The sequence below is a fragment of the Elephantulus edwardii genome, unplaced genomic scaffold (assembly GCF_000299155.1).
Source record: "Elephantulus edwardii isolate Elephantulus edwardi_28Jun2011 unplaced genomic scaffold, EleEdw1.0 scaffold00186, whole genome shotgun sequence".
NCBI classification, from domain to species: Eukaryota; Metazoa; Chordata; class Mammalia; order Macroscelidea; family Macroscelididae; genus Elephantulus; species Elephantulus edwardii.
This window is the reverse complement of record NW_006399936.1, coordinates 3421312-3447678: the sequence shown is the minus strand read 5'-3', so window position 1 is coordinate 3447678 and position 26367 is coordinate 3421312. Positions and strand designations below refer to the sequence as shown.

Here is a 26367-nt window from a genome sequence, read left to right as displayed (position 1 = left end):
AGAGGGACGTCATCATGCTTGGTAAAGCGGAGGCTCAGTTAACAAAGAAAGGAAGGTCCTCAACAAGGTCTACAGGGCGTGGTCAGACACAGCAGCACCTGCGAGGACAGGGCACGGTTTCGATCTAGTCCCCACAGGGTCACTGACTCAACACCACCTACCAAAGAGTGGACCATCTACAGCCAAGACCCCTGCTGCAGGATGCTCTAGCAGGGATAGTCTCTAGCATGGACCATCTTTCTCCAAAGTCACCTCCTTTCCAATACTGAAAAGTGAAAGAGCATACGTATGCATACATGTGCCTGCAAACACACAAAGCTGACCACGGCTTCTCTTGAAAAATCCAAGCTCTGGCAACGAATCCTGGGGCTGCAGTTCTGCAGAGCAGTTGGCTGGCCCTGAACCTAGCTGCCTCCCATCTGACAGGGCATGCCCGACTCCTGGAGCCAATTCCTGACCAACCCCTTTCACACGGAAGCAGAATGTTGGTTGTCATCTATCAACATTCGGGCGCTGCTTTTCTGTTATAGTGTTTAAGAGGACAAGGAAATCGTTCCTGACTCCACAGTGCCATTGAGGTTGGTGTTGACCCTCGGCCCCCTTCACTCAATGATTCCACCCTCCTGGCCACTGCTGGTATTTGCATCTTAGTCCTTGGAATCGTAAGGTGGGCGACCATATGGCAAGCATGAGAGGCACAGGAGGTTCTCACAACTACGACCTGTGAGCTGAGCCTTACAGGTTTCCTCTTGCAGCCTGAGGGAGAGGCAGCAAATGCCTGTGGGCTCCTGACACCACACGCGTATACCCAACCCCTAGATTGGCCAGCACTCCAGCTGCCGGGCCACAGAACATACGGCCATTAAAGCGATGCAGACAACTCACATATGGCCCGTTTAAACCACTGGCTTCTAAGTGGCATCCACTGTTAATCTAGCGGTGCCCCCAGTGTTACGGAAAGACCTTCTGGAAATGCATCCATCAAACCCCATCTCAAAGCATATGGTACTAAGCCCTGGACCATCCTAAGTGATGGAGGATGATGAGCCTTTTAGGCAGGTGTCATCGAGGATCCACAATCTGCCAGCAAAAAAAAAAAAAAAAGGAATATACTCCCTATGCAAAAAAAAAAAAAAGAGAGAGAAAGACAGCATTTATATTCATGGTATCAACCTCATTCACAGGCCAGCTGTTCTCTAAGCTCTGCCCATGGTCTCCTCCACTAACCAACCTTCTTCTCGTAACTCACTCACTCACTCACGGTGAACCTGTGTGTGTCAGACGCAGGAGGGAAGAGAACGGTGCTCCGCCGGGTGTGCAATGGCCGAGGCTTCAGAAGCACAGGGCCAGGTCTTTCCGCCAAATGCCTCTGAGCGGCATGGAACCTCCCACCTTTTGGCTGGCAGCTGGGCACGTGAACGCTTGCACCACAGAGGAACCGTGACCCTGCCACCAGCTGTGTCTAAGGGCTAACGTCCTACTCACGACCTTTCGTATCATATCTGGCCCCCGTTTTCCTTTTTAGACATACCTCCTGCCCTAAGCACACTTCACCTTGGCCACATGCAGGATTTACTTCTATCTCCAAAGATATCCCAGGGTCTCTCATGCTCAAGCTGGTCTCCCCTGCCTGAAATGCCACTTCTCCTCTGTCTGCGTGCGAACACTCGTCTTCCTTGCCTCGTGTGACATCGGTGTTCTCTACGAAGCTCTGAGCTCAGGCACGCTTTCCAGGGTGCCACTGGTTTAAGAGCGTGCTCACACGTGCCCTCCAAAAGGCTGGTCCACAACAGCAACTCCACTAATTTCTGTGCTCTTAGTGCAATGTTCTTACAAACTAAGTGCTGACTGGAAGAAACGCCCAATGACAATCAAATCTTGTCCCTTATCTGGCGCACAGAGCTGGCCCAAGACCAGATGACACCATCATAATTCTGAGGGTTTCCCTCTCCCGCATCTGTATTTACAGCTTTCTTTTTTTTTTAGAGGTCTACTTTTTCTTTTCCACTTTAGATATTCAGTACCTCTTTCCTGTCACACACACAGCGGTGCACATGCTCTGACAAAGGACAACTGACATGACTTGGTGTCTCGGAGAGGTGACAAGAGGCGGGAAGCTGGCCAGTGTACAACCATTAAGTAGACAGGCTGCAGGCTCGCGCTTATCAGAGCATGACCGTTCCAAGCCAAGCAAGAAGCCTCGATTCTGATATGATCTCTTGCTTTCTGAAAACGCTGGGTCAAACTTATTTGAAACAACATACAGGACAAGTCTGACCCACAGTCTGACTTTTGGTTTGTTATCTCTGCTTTAAGGAGACATGGCAAGTCTCTAAAATTGGAGACAAGACCTGCTTTTCCCATGGAAAAGGGAAATCATTAACTTTAGCCTTACCCGTGCACAATAAGGGCAGACAGAAGGATTACCTGGTGTCTATAATCAGATTATAAACCATGTTCCCTTAGGGATCAACTGTTACTAAAGAACAGACCTGATTCCCCGTTAATCTCTTCTAAAATGTGGTTTTACAGTTCACTGTTCAAACTACAGGGCAATCTTATTCATTCTCCCATTTCCAGAGCTGGTTCTTGCTCCTAAAGTCCACGGACTGTATGCATGCTACCATTCCTGCTGCCTCTATTCCTGGGCCCTGGACGAAGTGGGGCAAAACTGTGCTGCTTATTCCGCTTGTGTTTCTCCAAACAGTCACTTTGCTATTTTAGCATAAAACCACAGGGTTCAAGCTGCAAACTTGATTACAAAAGTAAATCTAAATGGCAAGATCCACATTTCTGTACGATCTGTTTTAGTGCATCTCAGGGAAAAGAGAAGTGAATGAAGAGAAAAGGCATTTATGTTAAGAACCGGGCACTTTTTTCATCCTGTGAGGAAAACTTCACATGCCAGTCTCAAAAGCTTCGAAGTATAATGCATCTACATTTCACAGACTCCACACAGCGGCACACCACGACAGACCACCATCAGCCCCCAAGCTCACCAGTTCCTCCCTCAGCTTTCCCAGCGTCTCTATCTGGTTACTCCGCGTACTCAGCACATCCGAGAGCTTCTCCATGAGGATGTCGTATTTACTCCGCCTGCGAGAAACAAGAAGCAGTTCATTTGACCAAACCTATTCCTAAAGACCATCTGCTTTATAAAAATAACAAGACTTGGAGCTCTGGTGGCCTAGTGGTAAGGAGCTGCAACTACAATCCCAGAGGCGCACGGTTCGAATCCACCAGATGCTCTGCTGGGGAAGGAGGGACAATCTCCTCCTGTACCAGTCAGATCTGATTTGACGGTACACTCACACAAAAATAATAAAATAAATTTTAAAAACAAACAAACAAACCAGGACTTAAAAAAATAACACAGCCAACAACAAAACCTTCATCTTAAGTCTCAGAGATCAGGCAGTCATATGGCGAGACTGAGGTCCTAGGCAGAACTCAGTCGGCTGGCGAGACTGAGGTCATGGGCAGTTCAATTACACATCCAGGTCACCAACTACTGAATGACAGTGTTACAGACCAGACTCTATGGTTAAAACGTCACTGAACTGTTAGTCTTCAAAACTCAGTACGTTTTCACAATATTTTCGTTTAGGCAGTATCTCATATATTGTTTTGAAAAGTATTTGTTGAGCAAGAACAGGCACCAACTCATAAAGGAGGAAAGTGGTTTTCCAGAGCTCAGGCCCATAACTGGTAAACTCGGTCTTCTCTGAACCCATTGCCTTCTTCACTCCAGGCTGCCTGAGTCTGAAGCCTTGGCTCAGAGCTGACTTCACAGGTATGATCAATCCCACCTTCCACGCAATGTTAATTCTGTAAGGGGGAAGTCCTACCAGATGCTCTAAGCATCATCAACAGTCATCAAAGAAGCTATGGAGAGAGCTAAGAGCTCCCAAGTATGTGTAGCTGAAGGAGGAAAGTCCAGGGGAGTCTTGCCTGTCAGTTCAGTTGGGGAAGATTCCTTGGTCTTAACTATTCACAGGCCTCAGCACCTGCATCCACTTCCATTTTTATTGTAGCTCAACAAATTAAAGTGAAGGAACTTACCGAGTATGAACTAGGGCCAATCACTAGGCAACAGTCATTTCATAAAAAAAGAAATGATAGTTCAAAGAGGCCGAGTAACTTTTCCCAGTTAAATGGCTAAGAATTAAACACACATAACCCGTGTTCTCGCTACTACTCATGGTTGCCATCTTATGACTGAGGTGGACTGTGGACGACATAATCAGTTATGAGATCAGTGATGGATTACGGACTACGTAAGCAGTTATGAGATCGGTGATACAGGCATTAGCTAAGAGTAGACTAGACAATGAAAATGTGTAGTCATAAAGCATGGATCTCTCCAGCATCATATTATTCTCCAAATCGAGGGGTGAAGTTAAATTAGAAGTTGAGGCTATTTTGACAAGAAATCAGTGATAATTCCCACTCCTGGAAATCAATCTAAAAAAGCTTTCTCTGAATATACCTGTTCCTCTGTCTTGTGCCCAACAGAGAAAAGTGGAGACAAGAGAGGGCCTGCTCACTCCCTCCCAGAAACACCCTCCGCTCAGAAGGAATGTGTGTATTTCCCCAGCTTGCTCTATTCTCTGTACTAGGAAACAGTGCTGGACTGTATCACCATGATTAACAGTCATTTTAATAGACCATTAACATCTCACCTACATGGTTTGATTAGTACAGCTGCAAGCTGCCAAAACATCTCAACTTGAAATCATCAGCCCAGAAATGGAAATAATTCAAGCACACTCTGTCACCAAAAACCCAAACGAAACAAACCAAAAAACTCAGCATCTTCATTTATAATTTCTACTGGCAAAATAAATTCAACAAGGTAGTGAGGTTATAGGTAATGTTTTCCCTCTCTTTTTGGGTATAATTTTTCTTTTTAAAAAATTTTATTTTATTATTTTTTGTATGTACCGTCAAATTGAATCTGACTGGTACAGGAGGAGATCACCCCTCCTTCTCCAGCAGAGCGTCTGGTAGATTCGAACCACATACCTCTGGGATTGCAGTGCAGCTTCTTGCCACTAGGCCACCAGAGCTCCCTTTGGGTATAATTTCTAAATAAGCAGAACGTAGCTCCATAAATAGAAACACACACAAGTATCCTTCCCAAGAAGTGGCAGTCACATTTTGGTTGGGGTTCTGGGGATTTCTGAAGGTGGAGCGCACACGGCTATGGTACACACACACAAGCGGTCGGACCCTCTGTGCTATGCACACCGTACCTGTCCACGTGGAATCGGTTCAGGAGGAGGAGGATGGAGTGCTGCTGGGCGCCAGTGGGCAGGCGGATCACATGGGACTGCATGGTGATGAGCCCGTTTTTGTTCAGGATTTTTCTGTGATAGTGAAGCTTCCCAGCGTCCACCCTGAAGGGGGGGGGAGAGAGAGAGGAGGGCTTACTCATTTGGCTTTGTGGGCAGATTTTACCCCACAATGTATGGAGTCTCTCATTTGCTCACAAGCATCACAGGGATACATTTCTTATCTAGCTACTAAAAGGAGACCACTGTGGAACCAGGGTCAAGGGGAGAAAAGCCATGTGCCAGCCACAGAGTATGGCCAGGATTTCTCCAGAGGCAGACAGATGGATGATGGGAGTTAAAGAAGCAATGGGAAACAAAGGAAGCAAGGATTGCTGGGGTGGGAGACGGAAAGGGCTTAATTAGGAGCCGAGAGAAGTGGACTCTGTAATCCTGTAGTAGCCACACAGGCTGCTTTGGGGACAGTCACAGTTTACAGTGACAGCTTTGGCATCCCCTCTGGTCGGCACCACCTTTCACTCTAAGCTGTTTCGGTTTGTACAGTAAATCAAATGGAAAAGCTCCTCTGAAAGAAAACCCAGCTTTCCCAATCACTACAGATTACAGGGCTGAATGGGTCGCAGGGATGACAGGAACGTGGAGGACAGGTGTGAGGCCCCTGTGTTCAGATGCCACTGGAATGCAAAGCCGAGCACAAAGTCCCTGTCCCTTACTTGAAAGCAGTGCTGTGAAGGTCACGCTGGAGCTCGCCTTCCCACCTGGACCTGCCCAATCGCTCCAAAATGCAGTAAGAGAAGTCGGGGAGCTTCAGGTCTGGATCCCCCTCTGCGCCGATCAAGGCCCTGTACCGCATGTCCTGCGAGGCAACGATGATCAGTTTCTTCCCCCATCTGCAAATCAGAAATGTGCCAAAAAAGAAAATGAAACCAGTTTTGAGAAAATGTAAATCTATTTTCAGCAGAACCTTATAGGAGAATGTAGCTGTTTCTTATAATACCCACCAATTAAGCAAGTTTTCAGGGCCTTAAAACAGTGCCGACTGAACAGAGTAACAGAGTCAACCTCATTATTTCTCCCAGGGTGCTTTTGCTTAAATAATTACTTTGCTTGAATGAAAGTCTACAAATCATCTTAGTTTTTCATTCTGGCATTCATAGACATTTTGTTTCTTAACATTAATTACACTTAATTAATGCAAGTCATTTATTCTAATGTCTAATCAAAGCCTTATTGTTTCCTAAGGTTCTAGGAAAGTGGGTGGCATTGGGATGGCAGTGGTGTTAGCTAGCTTACTGCATGCTCCTGTCTATCCCAGAAACACCAGAAAGAAGCTGATCCTGGCTGAACCAGCTTTGGTAGAATGGGAATACAGTTAAAGGTGTCCCAAGATTTATAGCAACTAGTGAAACTCAAGCAAGAGAAAGGAAATTTGAGGTGGTAGAAAAATTTCTTTCATTTTCAATGTGTCCATGACATATCCATGGCATGCATTCTCATCCCAGCAGTAATTTTAAAGTGGCAACAGCCCACATTTCTAGGTTCCTGACTCTGGAGCAAGCAAAAAGCAGAACTTTATTCACAAATTGGGGGGGGTGTGTGTCTGGGCTTCCAGAAAGGTTGACACAGGGACCTATCCTGAACAAGAATAACAGTGAATTTCTCCTAAGAAACCACAGAGGCCAGAAGGCGGTAAGAAAACCCATTAAATAATTTGAAAGAAAAAAATCCTCAACAAGAATTCTATGACTTTAAACCAACAAAGAAAACTCTGAAAAGGCAAATAAAAAAACAATACCACTTGTGACAGCTATAAGAAAGATAAAAGACTTAGGAATAAGCCAAATCAGAGACACAAAAGACATACCAGCATGATAAAACTCTACTGCAAAGAAGAAATCTACCAACATACCATCACGTCAAGCTGTCAGATGTGAAGAGTTAACACTGTAAAAGTGTCAATGCCACCCAAAGCAATTTATAGATATAATCTGATCTAGACTCTATCACTGCTTGATCTAGACTCTTTAAGAGAGATTAGCAAAGCACAACTGAAGAAGAAACTTCATGAGGACTCATCCTCATTGATCTCAAGACCTATCGCAAGACTATCCAACCACAGGAGTCAGAACAACTTGGCCCCGGGGCAAAGACACACAGTTATCAGTGAAAAAGAATCACAAACCCAGAAGCAATTCAATCCACTAATGGACTGCTAATTTATGACAAAAGGACCACAAACTATTAAATGGGGAAAGGCGGTTCTAAGAAATGGTGCTGGCAAAGCGGAGAGAACTCATTTGCAGAAAAGTAAAAGATTAACACCTCATGTCACATACAGAAATTAACTCAAGACCACTGTTATAAAACAGAACTGACATAGGGGTTGCGGGGTAACTAAGAAAAGAGGGGATAAACAAAGAACACTGCAATGGAACAGATCAAAGGAAAAACTGTTTAAGAGGAATCTAGGATTGGGCATTATTTGCATGACAACAGTCCAAAATAAGAGGTGCATAGCAGAGTAGGCTGGGGGAGGGGCTGGGGGAAGGTAGGAAATTATGCAACCATGAACGAATTTTTTTAAGGTGAACTAGGGCGTGCATAGGGAGGAAACTGCAACCATGAATGAATGAAAATCCAACTTTTCTGTAAATTTAAGTTAAAATCACAATTAAAAAATAAGAAAAAAGATCTAAATACAAGATCTAAACATATAATGATCATCAAAGGAAAAAATAATAAACTTGGAGACCCTAATTTATGGCATAAATAGACTACCAAACATAACCAAAATATGCACAAACAACAGAAGATAAACTAGATGAATTTAAAAATAAAATTCTTAGATGACAAAAGACTTTTCCCAAAGAATGAAAACTGACCGCTTGGGAAAAATACTTTGCAACAACACATGGGGCTAGCTGCCCCATCAAGGGGCTAACCTCTAACATGTATTAAAAGCATCAACACCAAAACAACAAAAAAGACAATCAATCCAATTAAGAAATGGCCAGAAAACACAAGAAGGTATTTCAAAGAAGACATTCAGATGGCAAATAAACACATGGAGAAGCGCTCTTGATCGTCAGCCAGTGAGGCAGCTTCCTGCTGTCGAGCTGGTACTGACTCAGTCACAAGAGACGAGGGTCGTCTTTCAAGATGAGTAACTTTCTCCCTCAGAGCAGCTGCTGGATTCAAGGCCTTTGCCTTCAAGTTGGCAGCACAACTCTTTACACATTAGGCCACCAGAGCGCCCTACCGCTGCTGGGCTAGGTGCTGTCAAGGTATGACTCACAGAGGCCGTATGAACAGCGGATCCTAACCCTGTGCCATCCGTACTATCCCGACACAGTTCAGCCCATTCCCACGGGTCACTCTATCAATTCTGTTAAGGATCTTCCTCTCTTTCACTTAGGAAGCAGGACTGGCCATGTACTTTTGAAGTAACAGGCCTCTGAAAACCCTATGAACAAACAGAGCTCTCTATTAGACATTGTTGTTATTAGGTGCCATGGAGGCAAGTACGACTCACAGTGACCCTATGAACAAAAGATCTGAACCCTGTGCTATCCTGTGCCATCCTCACACTTCCTCAGCAGTCACTGCATCAACCCGCCTGGTTGAGGGTCTTCCTCTCCTTTGCCAACTCTACCCCCTTCCCAACATCATGTCCTTCTCCAAGGAATAGCCCCTCTTAGCAACATGCCTGAAGTATGTGAGGTGAAGCCTTAGAATTCTGGCTGCACCTTCTTATTAGTGATTTGACATTAGAAAGATGAAAATCAAAACAACAATGAGGTATCACTTTACCCCAGCAATACAGCAATATTCAATAAGACAGAAAATAAGAAATGCTGCCAAGAGTATGGCGAATGGTATCACTAGGTGCATGTCTCTATGTGCTACAAATAGATCCAATTATATAGGAGAGGGACCAGGCAGCAAAGGTACATAAATTTCTCAAGCGCAGTCAAATATCCTAAGGGAATGAGTTGAGCTGGTGATGAGGTCTCAGAAACAGAGTCTTGGGAGGGAGGAGATCAAGGTCAACTGGCATAACAACCCCAAAGTCAATGTTCTACATTCAGAAGAGTATTGATGGGGTCTTAAAAGCTTGTAGTCAGCGATCTGGGGTGCCAACTACTGGCCTCCCCCGTCTAAAGGAAAGGAGAGTGAAGAAAATCAAAGACGCAGAGACAATTCGCTGATAATACTAATGGACTGTGAGGTGTCAACCGCCACAACCCAGAGACCAAAAGAACTCTATGATATCAAGCTATCATGACTACTAATCCCCAAAGGACCACAACAGGGGTCTCTGGCTAGAATGGCAGATAAATGTGCAATCAAATTGGAAAGCCTAAAAATGCCCAGGTCGCTGGTCTGACAGATTGATGGAACTCCCAGACTAATGCCCTTAACTACTCTTTGATTCTGGAAATGAACTTTGATATGATATTCACTGTGATACAATACTCAACCAAATAATAGACAGGCCTCTGAAGTGAACAGTAACTCGAGAGAGGCCCTCCGTCCTGAGAACAATCTACCACAGAACAATAAAAAGGCAGCCCTTGCCTAGTGTGAGAGCTCCGGCAGGAAGGGGAAGGATGAATGGAGATAAAAAACGCTGCCCAGGAAGGAAGTGGGGAGCCTACAGTGACAACGTGGGGATTATAATCAACATCACAAAATCAATGTGTACAAGACAGCTGACTGGAATACCAATCTGCTTCATAAACTTTCACTCAAGCCGCAATACAAAGTTAAAAAAAAGAGAAATCTATATTTAGAAAACCTGTCTCTCAAATGAGGGTGAAATAAAGCATTCCCGGATAAACAAGAACTAAAGGAGTTCTTTACCACTTATCTGCCTTAGCAAGAAATGCCAAAGGGAATCCTCCAAATTGAAATGGAAGAACACTAGAGAGTAACTTGAAGCTGTAGACTTCAACATATGCAGTAAACATAATTTCATGGTTAATAAAACAACCAGTTTTATGTTAACGTTGGTTTATAACTCTACTTGTTATGTCTGACATGATAGACAAATGCGTAAAAACAGTAACAAATCTGTGTTACTGGGCACAACAGGGTACAAAGATGCAATTCGTGACAGTAACATAAGCCAGGGGGAACTGGAGCTCTATGTAGGAGGAAAGCACTTGTATGGTACTGAAGCTGAGCTAGTATTGGACTACAGGAAAATTAAGAAGTAATTCCCGTAGGTACCACAAAAGAAAACATCTAAAAAGAGAGACACGAAAGGAAATGAGAGTGGAACTGTAACTGTCCATTAAAAAAAGTTAATACCTAAGAAGAGAAGAGCAGAGGAACAGAAAAAAAAATAAAATGGTTTCAGACACACAGAAAACAAATGGCAAAAGAAATCTTTCCTTTTTGATAATTACCTTAAATTTAATGGATGAGGAAAGAATGCCACAGATAAATACTTAAAATTCTATCATTTTTGGTACCAAAGAGTAAAGATGGTGGCCAAACAACAGGGAAGGGAGCACTGGGGGCCTGGTGCTAAGAACCCGTGCTGTGATCTCAAAGGCATCCACCAGTGGTGCTACGGGAGAAAGACGGGCAGTCGTCTCCCATGTGATTAACTGCCTCTGAGAAAAACCCGCTGGAGGGGCAGCTGTGGGTCAGCTCCGCCTCGACGGCACACAACTTCAGCAACTAGTACCAGGGAGGGGAGCATTAACTGAGGAGATGAGTTAAATCAGGAGGAGTACAACACTACCAGAAAGAGTAGGCTCTGTCAACAGCCCTGAGACATCAAGGACCCCAACACGTCAGTCTGAAGAATTACCAAGAGGAGGGAAGGCTGTGACGGCCGAGGGCAGGTAGATGGTGGGCAGAGAGAGGTCCCCTCCCTCCACCAGGCTAGGAGAGCAGGTGGCACACGTGAACAGAGGTGCAGGGCATGGCAGAACCAGAGAGTTCAGGTTCATCTACAAAGCACTGCTGCTCAGCTCTGGTTTACACTGTCATGTAAAAAAAAAAATCTGGTTCCTGTGTCGTGAGTCTTGAGATATGTCAAGAGAATCTCGATAGAAAGGTTTGTAAATATGGACAACGGAATAAAATTACAAAAAAATTGGTCAGCGCATGTTTGTGGGGTTGATCTGCTCAGTTTGAAACCTCTGCCCTGGGACTCGTAACAGTTCCTTGTCCAAATATACACAAAATAGAAAGTCAGGGATTATCAGATTCATTCAAAGCCAAGGGAAGACTGGGAATAATTTATATGGTGGACTGACCAAGACTGGACAGCCAACTGGATGTAGAAATCAGAGAATGCAAGGGGCGAGGAGAAGTCCCAGGTTAAGGGTTTGTATAGCTCAGTGCACGGGGATGCCTGAACAAAAGGAACAAAAGCAGAGAAGGAATGTTGGGAGTGAAAGAGTGTGAGGGTCTCACTCTGGTGTACGGTGAATTTTAGGGGCTGTGTATTGAAACATTATCTATTGCACGCAGGAGAAAAGGGAAAAAGTTTCGAGAATAGCTATCAATTTGGGAACACTCACATAAAAGCTGTGCGTACAGATGAAATCGGTGTGGCCTCTCTGCGTGTTGGTGTGTGTGAGAAAAAGAGAAAGACAGAGGGAGACAAAGAGCTTACCTGAGAGAGACCAGAGGAGAGAGGAGAGAGGGCGAGAGAGAGGCGACAGGGAAGAGAGCCTTGGGAGTAGCCAGTAATTAAGAGGTGGATGGAAGCTGGGGCCCCACAAAAGGGTCACTGAGGAATCTAGAAATGCAAAACCAAGTTCTTAATGTTGTAGATGGGACAGGGAGAAAAGGGCCTTAAAAGGGCCTAACAAAGTCCACATGCTTGTTGATGGGATCTCAGATAACACAGTTTTGAAGAAATGAAGTCCGGAATTAGGATAGCACTGGGCTGAGGAGTGAGGGGAAGGGGAAGAGACAGAAATGGAACACAGCCATTCCCTGCAAGAAGGATGGTGGCATAGCTAGGGTTACGGAGGACCCAAGGTTGGAGGACATGAGGTCTGGAGACAGTCTTGTTAGGGAGTTGAGTCCTGTTAGTGTGCTGAGAAGAAAGCACCAGTAAACAGGCAAAACCAGAAAAATCAAGGGAAAAGATGAGGAAAAGAGGCAGAGGGACCAAAGTCAGAGAAAATGGAAGTGGAGCTGGGGAGGAAAGAAGCATCCAGATCATAGCCTTCTTCAACACAGCCTTCGTTTCTTTCTCTCCTGTGAGACGGAGGAGAGAGTGGAAAAGGTGTGGAAATGTGGGAAAGCCAGCCAGATGAGGAAAACAGTAAAGTCCCAGGTGGTCAGCTGACAGCGTCTTTCTACACAAGCTGCAATTGGCTGCTAGTCCTAAAAGGCTCGGTGGGAGAAAGGCCGCATGGATGCTTCTACAGTGATTACAACCAAGAAAAGGGTGTGGAGCAGTTCGACTATAATGCACGGCACTAGGATGAGTTACAATTATCTTGACAAGAACTAGCAACAACAGTAGGTCCTCTCTGGTCTGTAAAACAGGGAAAAAGGAAGGTTGAGGGCTGAGGGTGAGGGAGACAGCTTGAGAAACAGGAGTTTGTCAACTGCAAGGATTTCCCACAGTAAGGTTTTCTAAACAGGAGTGGGAGTGAGGAATGTAGGCAGAGAACGGCTCAGTCCAAGGCTGAGGCCCTCTGGCCAACACCGAGCTACGGGTCAGAGCCTCCTGCCCTAATCACAACCTGACTTCAAAGCAATAAAATCTTGAGCCTAAATGGTTAGGCCGGGCCGTCACTTCATCCGTTACCTGCTAAAGGCTTCCACCATCGTGCAATGAGGTTGCAAAGACTTGGTCCTGATTTCATTGGTGATGTTCTTCCTTTCCTTAAAATAACGGCAGGAGCCCTGGATGCCATCTTTATTCTCCAAAATCATATGTATAGGGTAGACATCCTCCAGAGGCTCCGGGTCCCTCTTGGACTCCAGGATTCCGGTTTCAAAATCAATTTCTTCATACCTATAGGGGAAAGCAAACAGAAAACCACAGCTCTGCTTCAGGAACTAGGCCCGAATGGCCTGTGCTTCTGACAGCCTCCGAGTAGAGAAAGAGGAAGTCAATAATCATTGTTTTCCTGCTTTGCCAAAGTAAATAAGCTTGAGTAAAGTTCTTCTACTCTATCCCAGATAACACAGACTTTTCTTGGATCCCACAAACCTACCTCTGAAGCGGGAGACTTTTCTTGGATCCCACAAACCTACCTCTGAAGCGGGACACTGCGACCAGACCAACTCCCGTTCCAAGCCATGGATCTTCTGGTTTCCCTAATACAGATTAATTATGTGTCTGAAAAATGTGCACTGTAAGACCTCATTCCTAGACTTGTGGCTACAATCCCATTTGGGAATAGGTTTTTGTTGTTATATTAACTCTCAATTCACTGCAGTTGAGTGGAAACTAACTCACATCTGACCCACCATTGGGTTTCCAGGGCCGCAAAGCTCATGGGAAATAACCTAACTTTCTCCTGTGGAGGGACTGGTGGACTCAAAGCCCCAGAGAGGCCTGGCCTTTGGTTTACTTGTGCAACTCCCCATGTGGTTCGCCACCTGAGCTTGTGTGTATTTTAAATCAATCTCTATTGAAATATGAAAAGGGCAGATTGAGCAAGCAAAAGTCAGCAAACAGAGATGGGAGAACAGAGATTCTATGTCATATGAGCCAAGGAAACTAGGAAATTGGTGAAGAAGAGAGACAAGGCCCTTCTCCCAGATGGAAGAGAGTTTTCCAATATGATCAGTAGCCTGAACGCACACTCCTATACTCAACTCTGAGGAAATAAGCTTGGCCCTGAAGCCACTTGTTTGTAGTACTTCTGCTACTATATCACTAGATAGATTACAGTACCTAAAAGCGAAAGGCTGCTCTAACATCTAAAATGTAGAAGTGGTAGGGAGCTCTGGTGGCCTGGTGGCAGGAAGCTGCACTGCAATCCCGAAGGTGTGTAGTTCTAATCCACCAGATGCTACGTTGGAGAAGGAGAGGCAATCTCCTCCTGTGCCAGTCGGATCTGACTTGATGGTACACAACAAGAAAAAAAACAAACAAACCACGTCAAAGTGGTTTTAGAATTGTGCAGTAGGTAGAGGCTGGAAGAGTTTTAAGGTGTTTGACAGTAAAAGCCTTGAATGCCTTAAAGAGATTGTTGGGAGAATCACAGATGTCAAAGGGAATTCTGGTTAGAACTCAGAAGGACTTGAGAGCCACACAGAAAGTTTTTAATCTTAGAGAATGTATCCAGCAACATTGATAAACACAATATGACCAGATGTTGTCAGCCTTAATGCACTTCTGGTTAGGATTTAAAGGAAAATGAGGAACATGTGACTGGACAATGAAGGGTGACGCTTCTAACACACTGGCAAAGAAACGTCTAGTAAGTGATGATCCTGGATATTTAGCTGAGGGGTTGTCTTAAAGCAAGATGTTAAAATCACCAAAGAGAGTAGAGACATGGACTTAGAGAAATGAGCCATACAGAATGAAAATCAAACTCTTTTGTGTAAACTCAGAGCATGCACTCTAGAATTTTCACAAAGGCTGGACCTACACAGTATTTTGTTAAGAGGAAGTCCCTATGCTTGATAGATTTTACCAACCACCACTGTGCTGCTGTTAGACCTGCTCAATCGATCATGAGTCGCAGTGATACCGAAACCTTGCCCTATGTAGCCATGACCCCACAATCCATCCTCAAGGCTATGGCTGCAGTCACTGTGCCAATCCATCTCACTGAGGGTCTTCCTCTCACTCACTGATCTACTTTACCAAGTGTGACTTCTACATATTCCAGTATGTTCCAATTATTAAATGGATATTTACAGCTGTTTCACCTCATTTGGAGTCTTGCCATATCAATAAATGAAGGCCTTTCACTGGGTGAAAGCTTTGTTGTTGACGCTGTTATGCGCTGCTGACCCTGACTCATAGCAACCCTATGGATGGCTCTGAACCTTGCGCTATCTGGAACCAACCTTACTATCTCTGACACACCTGCCCCCAATGCCAGTCACTGGGTCAATCCAACTCATCAGGGATCTTCCTTACTCCCGCTGGCCTTCTCCCCTTTCCAAGCGTGATGTCCTTCTCCAATGACTGGTTTCTTCTGACAATATGTCCCAAGGGTGTAAGACACAGTTTCAACATCCTTGCTTTCAAGAAGCACCCTGGTTTCACTTGCTCCAGGACGACCTTTCTGTTCTCCTGGCAGTCCACGGTATGCTCGATACTCTTCTCCAGCACCACAACTCAAAAGCATCCTTTGTCATTCTTACTGTCTAGTTTTCAGATGCATACAAGCAACTGAGAAGGTCATGGCATGGATCAAGCACACCTTAGCGTTGTTCTTTAGCATCTGGACAAGTTCTTGACAGCAGATTTTTCCAATGCAACTTGTCTTTTGATTTTCTGACTGCTAAGGTGCGTCTGATACAGGCCATGGTCTTCGCAATCACCTGTTATGCATCAGAGAGTTGGACAATGACCAAGGAGGATAGAAGGAGAATTGATGCCTTTGAGTTGTGGTGCTGGAGAGGAGTATTGAGAGTACCATGGACTGCTAGGAAAACAAACAGATTTGTCCTGGAAAGGGTTAAACCGGGTGGCTCCTTGGAGGCAAGGATTCTGAGGCTCCGTCTAACATACTTTGGACATGTTGTGAGGAGAGACCGGTCCTTGGAGAGGGATATCAAGCTTGGGAGGGTGGAGAGACAGTGCAGGAGAGGAAGGCCCTCTATGAGGTGGATTGATTCAGTGACTGGGATAATTGGGATGGGAGTGTCGGAGACAGTGCGATTGGCACAGGAGAGAGCAGAGTTTAGGGCTGTTGTACATAGGGTCGCTATGAGTCGCAGGCACATAACAACAACAACACAGTGCCAAGGATGTTGATTGTGGAGTCGAGCAAGATGAAACTGTTAACAATTTCCATCTTTTCTTCATCTATCATCATGCTGCCTACTGGGCTGGTGGATTTTTGTTTTCTTGATGTTGAGATGCAATCCATATTCAAGGTTCTATTCCTTTATCTTCTGCAGCAAGCACTTCAAAGTCTTCCTCACTTCTGGGGAGCAAGTTGTGCCATCTGCATAATATAAGTTGTTGATGAGATCCTGATAGCACATTCTTCTTCATAAATGATCTATTTGGCATACAAACTTAAAAAGTGTGGCAAGCTTTTTCCACCTTAGTGCCATCTTGTTCGAGACCTCCGAATCATGAGGGCCAAGTGGAGGAAAAAGCGAATGTGCAGGCTGAAGCGTAAAAGAAGAAAGATGAGGCAGAGGTTCAAGTAGACGTGAGCGTGTGCACCTGCAGACGCCACAGCGGCAGGAGCAGAGAATGCCACAGGCAGGGGACGCTGATACCAATTGGACTGCTTGCTCCTGTCTAGAACTTCTGACTCAAGGGATCTAGAACGTCCATCGCCACTCGATCGCCATGAACACCTGAGAGGCCCACTTTCCTCCTTTGAAACCAGCCCTTTTGATCTGTTGCCCTGGACCTAGGATATTCTGGACTAACTCTGCTTAGTTGTGGTTGGATGTCACATGCACAATAAATCATCTCTTCTGCTGTCTTAGCCGAAGAATAAAAAAAAAGTGTGGCAAAAGGATACATCCCTAACACACTCCTGTACTGATTTTGAACCATGCTCTTGCTCTCTTGCTCTTGCTCTCTTGCTCTGTCCAGACAACAGCTTCTTGGTCTTGGTACAGGTATCGCACAGGCACAATCAAGTGCTCCACGATTCCCATTCTTCTCAGTATTAGGCATAATTTTTTGTGACCCACATAACCAAATGCCTTTGTATAAATTATAAAACATAAATAGATACCTTTCTGGTACTCTCTGCTTTCAGTCAAGATCCATTTGACATTATTAGTGATAACTCTAGCACAACGGCTTCTTCTAAATCCAGCTTGTATTTCTGGGAAATTCTCTCTCAATGTCAAATGTTAGTCTTTTTTTTTTTTAAAAATTAATCTTCACCAGGATTTCACTTATATGTGATAGGAATGATATTGTTTGGTAATCTCCACATTCTGCTGGAGCACATTTCTGGGGAATGAGAAGAAATATAGATCTCTTCCAGTGAACTAAATTTCTTAGCACAACGTGGTGAGCATGTCCAGGGCTGCATGTCTGTTGGAATATGTCAATGGGTATTCCATCAATTCCTGAGGTCTTATTTTTTTTTTTTTTGCTAATGCCTTCAGAAAAGCTTAAAGTTCTTCCTTTATTACCACTGGTTCTTGATCTCATGCTACTTCCTGGAATAGTTCTTTATCAGTCAATTTTTTGTTGGTGAAGTAATTCTGTATAGTCCTTCTATCTTTTTTTTATGCTTTCCAGATCATTCAAGAGTTTGCCCAAAGCATCTTTACTCCATCATTAAAGTAGACTCTACTTTGAGGAGAAAACTGTTTTCCACTCACATTCTGAGCACCTTCCAAGCTGAAGGGCTCATCTTCCAGCACTACATAAAACACCGGTCACCTGCTATTTATAAGGTGTCCAAGGGTCTGTTGTTTTGAAAGTGGATGACCAGTCCTCCTTCTTCTAGTCTGTAAGTTCTGCTGAAATCTATCATCTGTACTCCTGCTGGCATTTGAAATGCCAGTGGCAAAGTTACCCACATTACAACAAGCACCAAAGTATGGCAAACTGACAGATGAGTGGCAGACAAGCAGCTGAAAACCCAAAAGCTCTGACAGAAGGGGACAGACAAGAGGAAAGGAAGGAAAACTGTTTACTTCTTGGAAGTCAACAGTGAGGAAATTTGTTGTCCTCCCAGAAAAACATCATCCTAGGCACAGCTCAGAGGCCAAGAGAACTGCTGGGAGGCACAGAGGAAGCAAAAGCAGCAGCCATGACCTCTTGGGTTTCAAAGTGTGGACACGCAGCCTCCTAGATTTCAAAGGATGGATCAACTCCCAGGTTTTAAAGAGTCAGATCTCCACCAACTCAGTTCTGCAGTATGGGGTACTGAGGCTGTGGACATCATCCAAAGGTAAGGGAGCAAGATGGTCATGGGAAAAGGACAAAGAGATGGGGTCACTACACACAATTTGAGCAGTGAGATTTCAATGTCCAACAGGTATAATGAAGACTCACAGGGCTAAAAGCATGGGGTCACTCAAAGCTGAAGGGGTTTCTATAGCAACAGGTTTGGAAGGTGGAGGCTTCTGCCAAGGGCCAAAGAGCTTATACCCAAAACCCGGAAAGAATGGCCAACATTCATTGTCTACAGGGCCCAATGGGACGGAGGATTATTTTCAAGTCTTAAGAGCTAATACCATTTATTCTTTTGGGTGTTGAACTTGCATGACATCTGTAAGCCCTTTGTGCTCCTCACCTTCTCCCATTTGTAATGAAAAATGTCTCTTTAGCCTGCTCCAGTAAGTGCACTTAGAAAGCAGAAAATGGCTCGATTTCACAAGTGCCTAAAATCACATCCAAATTATATTTAAATGATTCAAATGATGAAACTATGGGCTTGAAACTGATTTAAAACTTTCAGAATGAGGTGATGGGGGGATGTGTTTCACATATAAGGACATGGATTTAGAGAAGAGGGGAGAATGTATTGATTGAATGATCTCTCCCCAAAATAAGGACTAGAAATCTTCATCCCTATACTTGTGGCTATATCTGTCAATGGGCTTACCCTGTTATCCTACTTTTGCATGAAACATAGCCACGTAAATAATGTGCACAGCACAGAAGGAAACTACTGTGCAAGGGGTGGGGGTTGTATGGTTTGGCAAAAAAGACTACAGCACACATGCATTATCTGCTTTAAAAACAGTCTATTAATGAGGCAGTACTAGTGTAGGGCATGTCTCTTAAATCAATCTCCTTTGAGGTATAAAAAGAGTAGACTGAGGGAGCTCTGGTGGCCTAGTGGCAAGATGCTGCATTGCAATCCCAGAAATACGCAGTCTGAATCCACCAGATGCTCTGTTGGAGAAGGAGGGGCAATATCATCCTTTATCTGTCAGATCGATTTGACGGTACACACATAAAAAATAATTTTAAAAAAAAAGAGCAGAATGAGCGAATGATGATGTAAACAAGTAGAGATGGAGGAAGACAGATGCCAGGTCACAGGCTATTTCAAACAAGAACTAGAGGTTAGAGAGAAGTACCTTTCTCCAGAGTCAACAGAGAATACTTTCCCCTAGTCTATGCCCTGAATTCAAACTAGTAGCCTTCTAAGCAGTGAAAGAAAAAAAAAAAAAATCTATATATATATCAACTTGTGATCCTTCTATTGTTGTTATGTATCACTGAGTCAGAACTGACTCATAGTTGACCCTCCAGAGAGGTTTTTATAGGGAGTAAATCACATGACAGAAGAAAAAAATCTATGCCTCTGAACTATGGTGTTGGAGAAGAGTACTTAAATTCCCTTGGAATGCCAAAAGAATAAAGTGATAGGTCTTAGAGAAGGTGCAGCCAGAGAGCCTCATTTGGGCATGCTGCTAGGAAAGGCTACTCCTTGGAGGACATCATGCTTGGAAAGGAAAAAGGGCAGCAAGGGAGAAGACCCTCAACCAGGTAGATTGACACAGTGACCGCAGCAATGGGCTCAAGTGTGTCAGAGCTTGTGAGGTGGGCACAGAATAGGACAGGGTTTAGAACTGTTTGTAGGGTCGCTATGAGTCATACAAATCCCATGAGAGATGAGGGCCCTTTTTCTCCCTTGGCGCAGCTGCTGGGTTCAAATTGTGTTGCCTTTGGGTTGGCAGTGCAACTCCTTACAATTAATACTTAACAATGAAGACAGCTGGATAACTTAAGAACTCTTAATTGTGTTCATTCAAAACCTATACATAGACCAAAAAGCAGCTGTGGGAACAGAACAAAGGAACACTGCATGGTTTAAAATCAGGAAAAGTATGTATCAGGATTGTATCCTTTCTCCATGCTTGTTCCATCTGTATGCTGAGCAAATCATTCAAGAACACCTTCTTGAACACTACAGAGAGATGTGGTATCAGGTTTAGAAAACTCATCAACAACCTACATTATGCAGATGACAGCCTTGCTTCCTGGAAGCGAAGAGGGCTTTAAACACTTACTGTGGAAGATTAATGGCTATGGTCTTCAACGTCAGGAAAACAAAACCCCTCACCATTGGACCAATAGGCAATACAGATGGAGAAGGAATTAAGGTTGTCAATGATTTTGAACTTGGATCCACAGTCAACATCCGTGCTAACAGAAGTCAAGAAATCAAAAGACAGGTAGCACTGGGAAAATTCAATGTCAAGGATCTCTCCAAAGTGCTAAATAGCAAGGATATTAGTCTAAAGACTAAGGTGCATCCAATCTAAGCCAAGGTCTTTTTGATTGCTTTTGATGCATCTTAATGTTGAACAACGAATAGAGATGACAAGAGAATAAATGAAGTTTTGAACTGTGGTGTTAGAGGAGAGTATTGATTATTCCATGGACTGCCATACAAACAGACAAACTTGTCTTAGAGGAAGGGGAAGCGGGGTGCTACCGAGAGGCAAGGATGGTGAAACTTCATCTCACATACTTTGGGGTTACTATCAGGAGGGGCCAGTCCTTTGAAAAAGACCTAATTCTGGGAAAGGTGGGGGATGAGAGAAAGACCCTCAGCAGGATGGATTGACACAGAGACTGCGACAAAGAGTTTAAGTATGAGGCTGGAGCAAGACAGAGCAAGGTCTAGATCTATTGTTTAGATGGCACCTGTCAACAAGATACTCCTCATGTGTGTTGCTTAGTGTCTAAAACATTACATTCAGACATGATGATTAAGAGTTTTACTCCTGAAATTACCTCTGTCTCTTGTTTTCAAGTACATTTATCCATTTTTATAATCACTAATCACCTGTGTATTAACAATTCTTACGCGTGAATCTCCACCCATCTTTTCCTCCAAACAGCGATCTTAGATCTTCAATTGTTTACCAAATACCTCAAATTAGATGGAATCTAACTGCCAAAGGAAGCCCCTCCCAGGTGCCTTGTAGCATTTGTAGGATAAACTCTGCCAAGTTTAAGTTTGCCTTTGAAATTAGCTATGTTCTGCACTAGTCTAGTAGAGAATAAATCTATATTTGTTTATCTACTTGTTTAACGCTATATTCTCTCCTATTTTTCACATCACCACCCTGGTCTGTCTGTCTCTCCAGCCATAGCTTCCCCGTCTTCTTTTGAAGGTTTCCTGGCCCTCCTTGCAGCTTGAAATGCTGGTGTTCCTCAGAGCTATGCCTTAAGGTCTCCAATTACACTATACTCTCTTCTAGGGATGAGATTAATTACTCACTGGAGAGTATGACTCAACGTGGTGTGATGGTCAAGCACTGGGTTACTGCTTTAAAGTGAGCGGTTCAAACCCATTCTATGGGACTCAGTCCTTCTCTCAATCTTTCCTTTAATCCCATGAAGCTAGTTGTTTGCTACATGTTGCTGTTGCCGTTAGGTGCCAGTGAGTCAACTACGACCCATAGCAACCCTATAACCGATGGATCTAAACCCTGCCCTAATCCTGTGCCAGTCTCACAATTATTACCAACTTTTACACAAATTTTGCTAAACAGAGTCCTGTAAACACTTCATGGGAATGAAAATAGGCAAAGAATTTCCAGCTGGAGGCCTCAACTGAGCTTCAAATTTTCCGTGTCCTAAAGTGGCCCCAGAGCCTTCCTCATCACCCAGTAGTCTGCTCTTCCTTTATGTTCCTTGCCTCAATGTGGAGAATCGGCCACCAAAATACCAGCAACCAGCAGGCTTCAGTCTTTAATCCCTACCACGATTTATATTCCACACCCAACTAGTTACCAAATCCTTTTGATTTTTCTGCCTTAATAGGTCTTAACACCACGAGATTATCTATACTCAGACTACTCTTTTGTTCATGATTGTATCAATACAAATCTTTGCCCTAATCTACTAATCTCCCTTCTTAATATTTCCTCATCAGGCTACTCTCCTCAATCAATGGCTTCTAAATTGTCCCTTTGATAAGGAACAAACTTCTTAAGTGAGTTCAAAGACCTCTTAAGTCCAACGGAAATGGATCCATTTAAGAGAAAAATGGATTCAGGACTCAAACTTCAAAAGAAAAAACCCATTTAGTGACCCAAACTACCTGGATTCAAATCCTAGTTCTGCTTTTACTAGTTGATGACCCGTCTGTGTCATAATTGTCTCACTAGGAAAAGGGGGATGAAATCTACCTCAAAAGGCTATTATAAAATTTAAGTAAATTGCTAAATGTAGGGTCTTGGAACAGTGCCCAACTCATAAAGAAGCCCATTTAAGTGTCAACTATAATTCCTGACTTCCTATTACACACTTTACCTGAAGTGTCAACTATAATTCCTACCTCCTATTACACACTACCTAAGTAGATTTCTCTTCTGTCATGCTTTCATGTTTACTCTTCTCCACCCAAAATACAGGGAGCTCTGGTGGTCTAGGGGTAAGAAGCTGCACTGCAATCCCACAGATACATGGTTTGAATCTACCAGCTGCTCCTTAGAAGGAGGATGGGCAATCTCCTCCCATTGTTATTTACTGCCTCTGAAAACCTGCTGGAGGGTCAGTTATGAGTCAGTTCCAACTCAACAGCATACACCACCACCCAGAGTACTCTGGCAATTGGCAAACTAACATCAACCTTTTTGGATCTTACTATCTCCTGGGGCCTCCTGAGACCCTCATCACATGTCTTACACCCAAAGGCTGTTAAGAGAGATGGTCAAATCAACACCCAGTTACTTACTTATTACTTCTCCAACTGTAGAGAGAATACCTAATTTTCCTCTGGGACTGTGTTTCTTCATATATAAAGTAGGAAACACAACTGCACCTATCTCATTAGAATTACTGCGAGGATCAAATGGATACCTCTACCTGGAGACTCTAGAACAGAAGGCTAGAACGGTGGCATCTCGCCGGTACTAAGCACTCAATGAATGTCAACCATTACTAAGCCTGCAGTTTGAAAGTTCTCGTTTGTTTTAGACTTACTAAGCGAGTGGTTAGGGAGCTTTGGGGGCTTGTACAGATGACCCTCTGGAGGTTTTCAGAGGCAGTTAATGGCAGGGGAGGAGATTGCCCATCCTTCCGCAGAGCAGATGGTGGCCTTGAACCGTCTGCCTTCGGGATTGCAGTGTAGCTTCTGGTGGCATAGTGATAAGGAAGTGCATTGCCAACCCCATAGTTAGTTGGTCTGAATCCACCAGCTCCTCCATGGGAGAAAGATGGGCAATTTTCCACAGATTTATTATTGCCTCTGAAAGCCCGACGGAGGGCCAGCAGCTAAGGATCGGCAGGGCACACAACAACGAGCTGGTGGTTAAGGGAGCTCTGGTGGCTGTCAACACAAAGGCGGTGGTTTGCATCCACCAGCTCAGCAGCAAGACGGCCAATCTTTCCCTGTGTGATTTACAGCCTCTCAAAACCCGCTGGAGGCTCAGCTATGAGTCAGTTCCCACTCAATGGTACATAACAACAACAAGCTAGTGGTTAGGGAGTTGCAGCTGCTACTCGGGAGAAAGATGGGCCATCGCCTCTCGTGCGAGTTACAGCTTCTGAAACCCGGCTGGGAGTCAGCTATGTTTCGGTCCCGGCTCGATCGTACACAACACCACCAAGCTAGCAATGCGTGAAACGATCCGTAAAGTTTTACTGACCTCAACTATCTCCAGTCTTGAGTTAAACCCCGCTCCCGCTTCGATTCGACCCTTTATTTTAAAGGAAAGACTCTTGCAAGGCTGATGGCTCGGTCTCAGATCCCAGTCCTCCTCGCCACCACCCCCAAACACACAAAGGGCTCAATGCGGATCACCCGATGACTTCCCAACTCCGTGAGACGCCTAGGCCCTGCCAGGCCTGCTGGACCCCAAATAAGCCTGACCACCACGCCCTCCATCACACTCGATCTGCCCTGGGCACCTCTCCCCCATCCTCCTCCCGTCTGAATCTGGTCCCCACCCCCCAGCAGGCTCCCTCAGCTCCCGGGCTCAGAGTTGGTCTACACCCGCTGGGGACTCATGAGACTGACCGGTCCTGGAGTTGGAGATCAGGTCGCTCTCGTGGCTCCTCAAAGAAGCTGATGCCCGGATGCGTGGCAAGAGCCCGCCAGAGAAACTCCTGCGTGTAGGGCTCCAAAGGCAGCGGGAAGGGCGGCACTCGCGTCTCCAGGCGACTCCAGAGTGCAGGCAGGCACAGGCCATCGAGCCCCTCCAAGGCCACCTCGTCCAACAACGACTCCAGCGCGTCCATTGCTACTTGTGTTGGCAGCGCCCTGGGCGCCTGCGCACCACGCTGCCTAGGGCCTCAGCCAGACACGCTTGCGTACAACGATCAGTGCTTCTAGAAGGCGGGGCGGACCGGAAGCTATAAGGAGGAGCTCCAGCTCGCCCGCCCTACGTCATTGCCCGTGGGGGCGGGCTCAGTCACACGAACGGCACTATCATTGGTCCGCAGACCCGCAGTAACCAGGGGAACTGCAAACAGTGTACGGGCTGCTTCCGGTTCGGGCACCCGGAACCGCCGCCTCTAGGGATGGAGGGTGAGTGCCTTGGACCCCCTCTGGGAAATGGGGCGGTTTTTCTTTCATCTCTCTGAAGACTACCCCCCAACCTCCAGGCAGAATCCCAGGTCATAAAGACCCCAGACCACCACTGCCCAACCTGGGTGGTCCACGATCTAAGTGAAGGAAACCTTTATGGTCCAGGATTGAGTTAAGAGATTGAGGGGGAGTGGTCAGTAGACACCAAGCCAAGCTGTGGGTAACTAAGGAATTGCGTACTGTCCCGAACTTCAGTGATGAGCTTTAGGGTGAAAAGAGAGAGAGTACAGATTTGAGGAGGATCGTTTGCATCTGTAGTTCCAATAGTTGAAAGGAGTTGTGCAGACTAGGAGTTGATGTGGGGTGAACGTCATCATGGGGAGTGCAGTAGTCACTTGCTGGAAAGGAAACTGATCTGGGAGTGGGACGAACTGGAAAATATTCCTTTTGTTCGCTTTGAGGTTAATAACAACAATAGCCTACATTAATGGGGCACTATTCAGTACCACGAATTCTGAAACACCTGTCAGACAACCTCTGTCTATGCTTAACAGCCCTTTGAGGCGGTGTTATTATGCCCATCTTGCAGAACAGGAAGCTGAGGCTCAGAGAAGTTAAGGAATTTACCCAAAGTCACACAACCAGCATGTGGCAGAGTGAATAAGGAACGCAGCATTCTGGCTGTGGAGCGCAGTTACGGAATTTGAGATTCGTGAAGGATCTTGCTGCGATTGATCATTGTTTCCAGAGAGAGCTTGCAGATGCTCCTAATTGCAAGGAATAAATCTAGTGGGCTGGGTTAGGACTAACTGGAAATCAGTTCCTTGACTTTTGGGGGCTTTGTGCTGTTAACTCAAAGGCACACGGTGCAAATCCACTGCCTGCTTCCCGGATACAAATGGGCATTCTCCTTCCATGCGATTTACAGCCTCTGAAAAACCGCCCAGGTTCAGCTATGAGTCCGTTTGACTCCACAGTAAACAACAGTCTGTGAGGGAAGGTGCTCACTCAGCTCCATCCAACTGCCTTTATGGGGCGCTTCTTAGAATGTCATAAAGGCCAATCAGACTGAAGCCCTGGTTTAGAATCACGGAATTGATAACTAAAAGCAATTAAAAAAAATTTAAAATCCATGGCTACGTAGTTCATTTGATTCAGACTGAGAGTGGCTCTTTGGCAAAGTAGAACTGCCCCATAGGGCTCCCAAGGGGGCAATTTTTAAGGGAGGAGACACAGCCTCATGCAGTGAAGTAGTTAGAGCTTATCAGTTAGCGCACCACCAGGGCTCTAAAGATAGGCTCCTTTAATAGCTGGACTAGCCCTTGGAGAGGGACATCATGCTTGGGAGGGTGGAGGGACAGTGCAGAAGAGGAAGACCCTCGATGAGATGGATTGATTCAGTGACTGGGGTAATCGGGATGGGTGTATCGGAGACAGTGCGATTGGCACAGGACAGAGCAGAGTTTAGGGCTGTT

At 45.0% G+C, this 26367-nt stretch overlaps 1 protein-coding gene across 1 annotated transcript in view; it reads right to left on the bottom strand.

Annotated features, from left to right (window-relative positions):
- The window catches only part of GTF3C1 (general transcription factor IIIC, polypeptide 1, alpha 220kDa), an 89853-nt gene extending 65250 nt beyond the window's left edge, over positions 1–24603 (bottom strand). The window contains exons 1-5 of the mRNA XM_006896631.1: positions 24383–24603; positions 13081–13290; positions 6008–6184; positions 5256–5399; positions 3000–3096 (exon numbers count right to left, since the gene is read on the bottom strand). Coding sequence (XP_006896693.1) covers positions 3000–3096; positions 5256–5399; positions 6008–6184; positions 13081–13290; positions 24383–24603 — 849 coding nt within the window. The remainder of the gene's footprint in view (positions 1–2999; positions 3097–5255; positions 5400–6007; positions 6185–13080; positions 13291–24382) is intronic.
- Positions 24604–26367: the final 1764 nt, after the last annotated feature.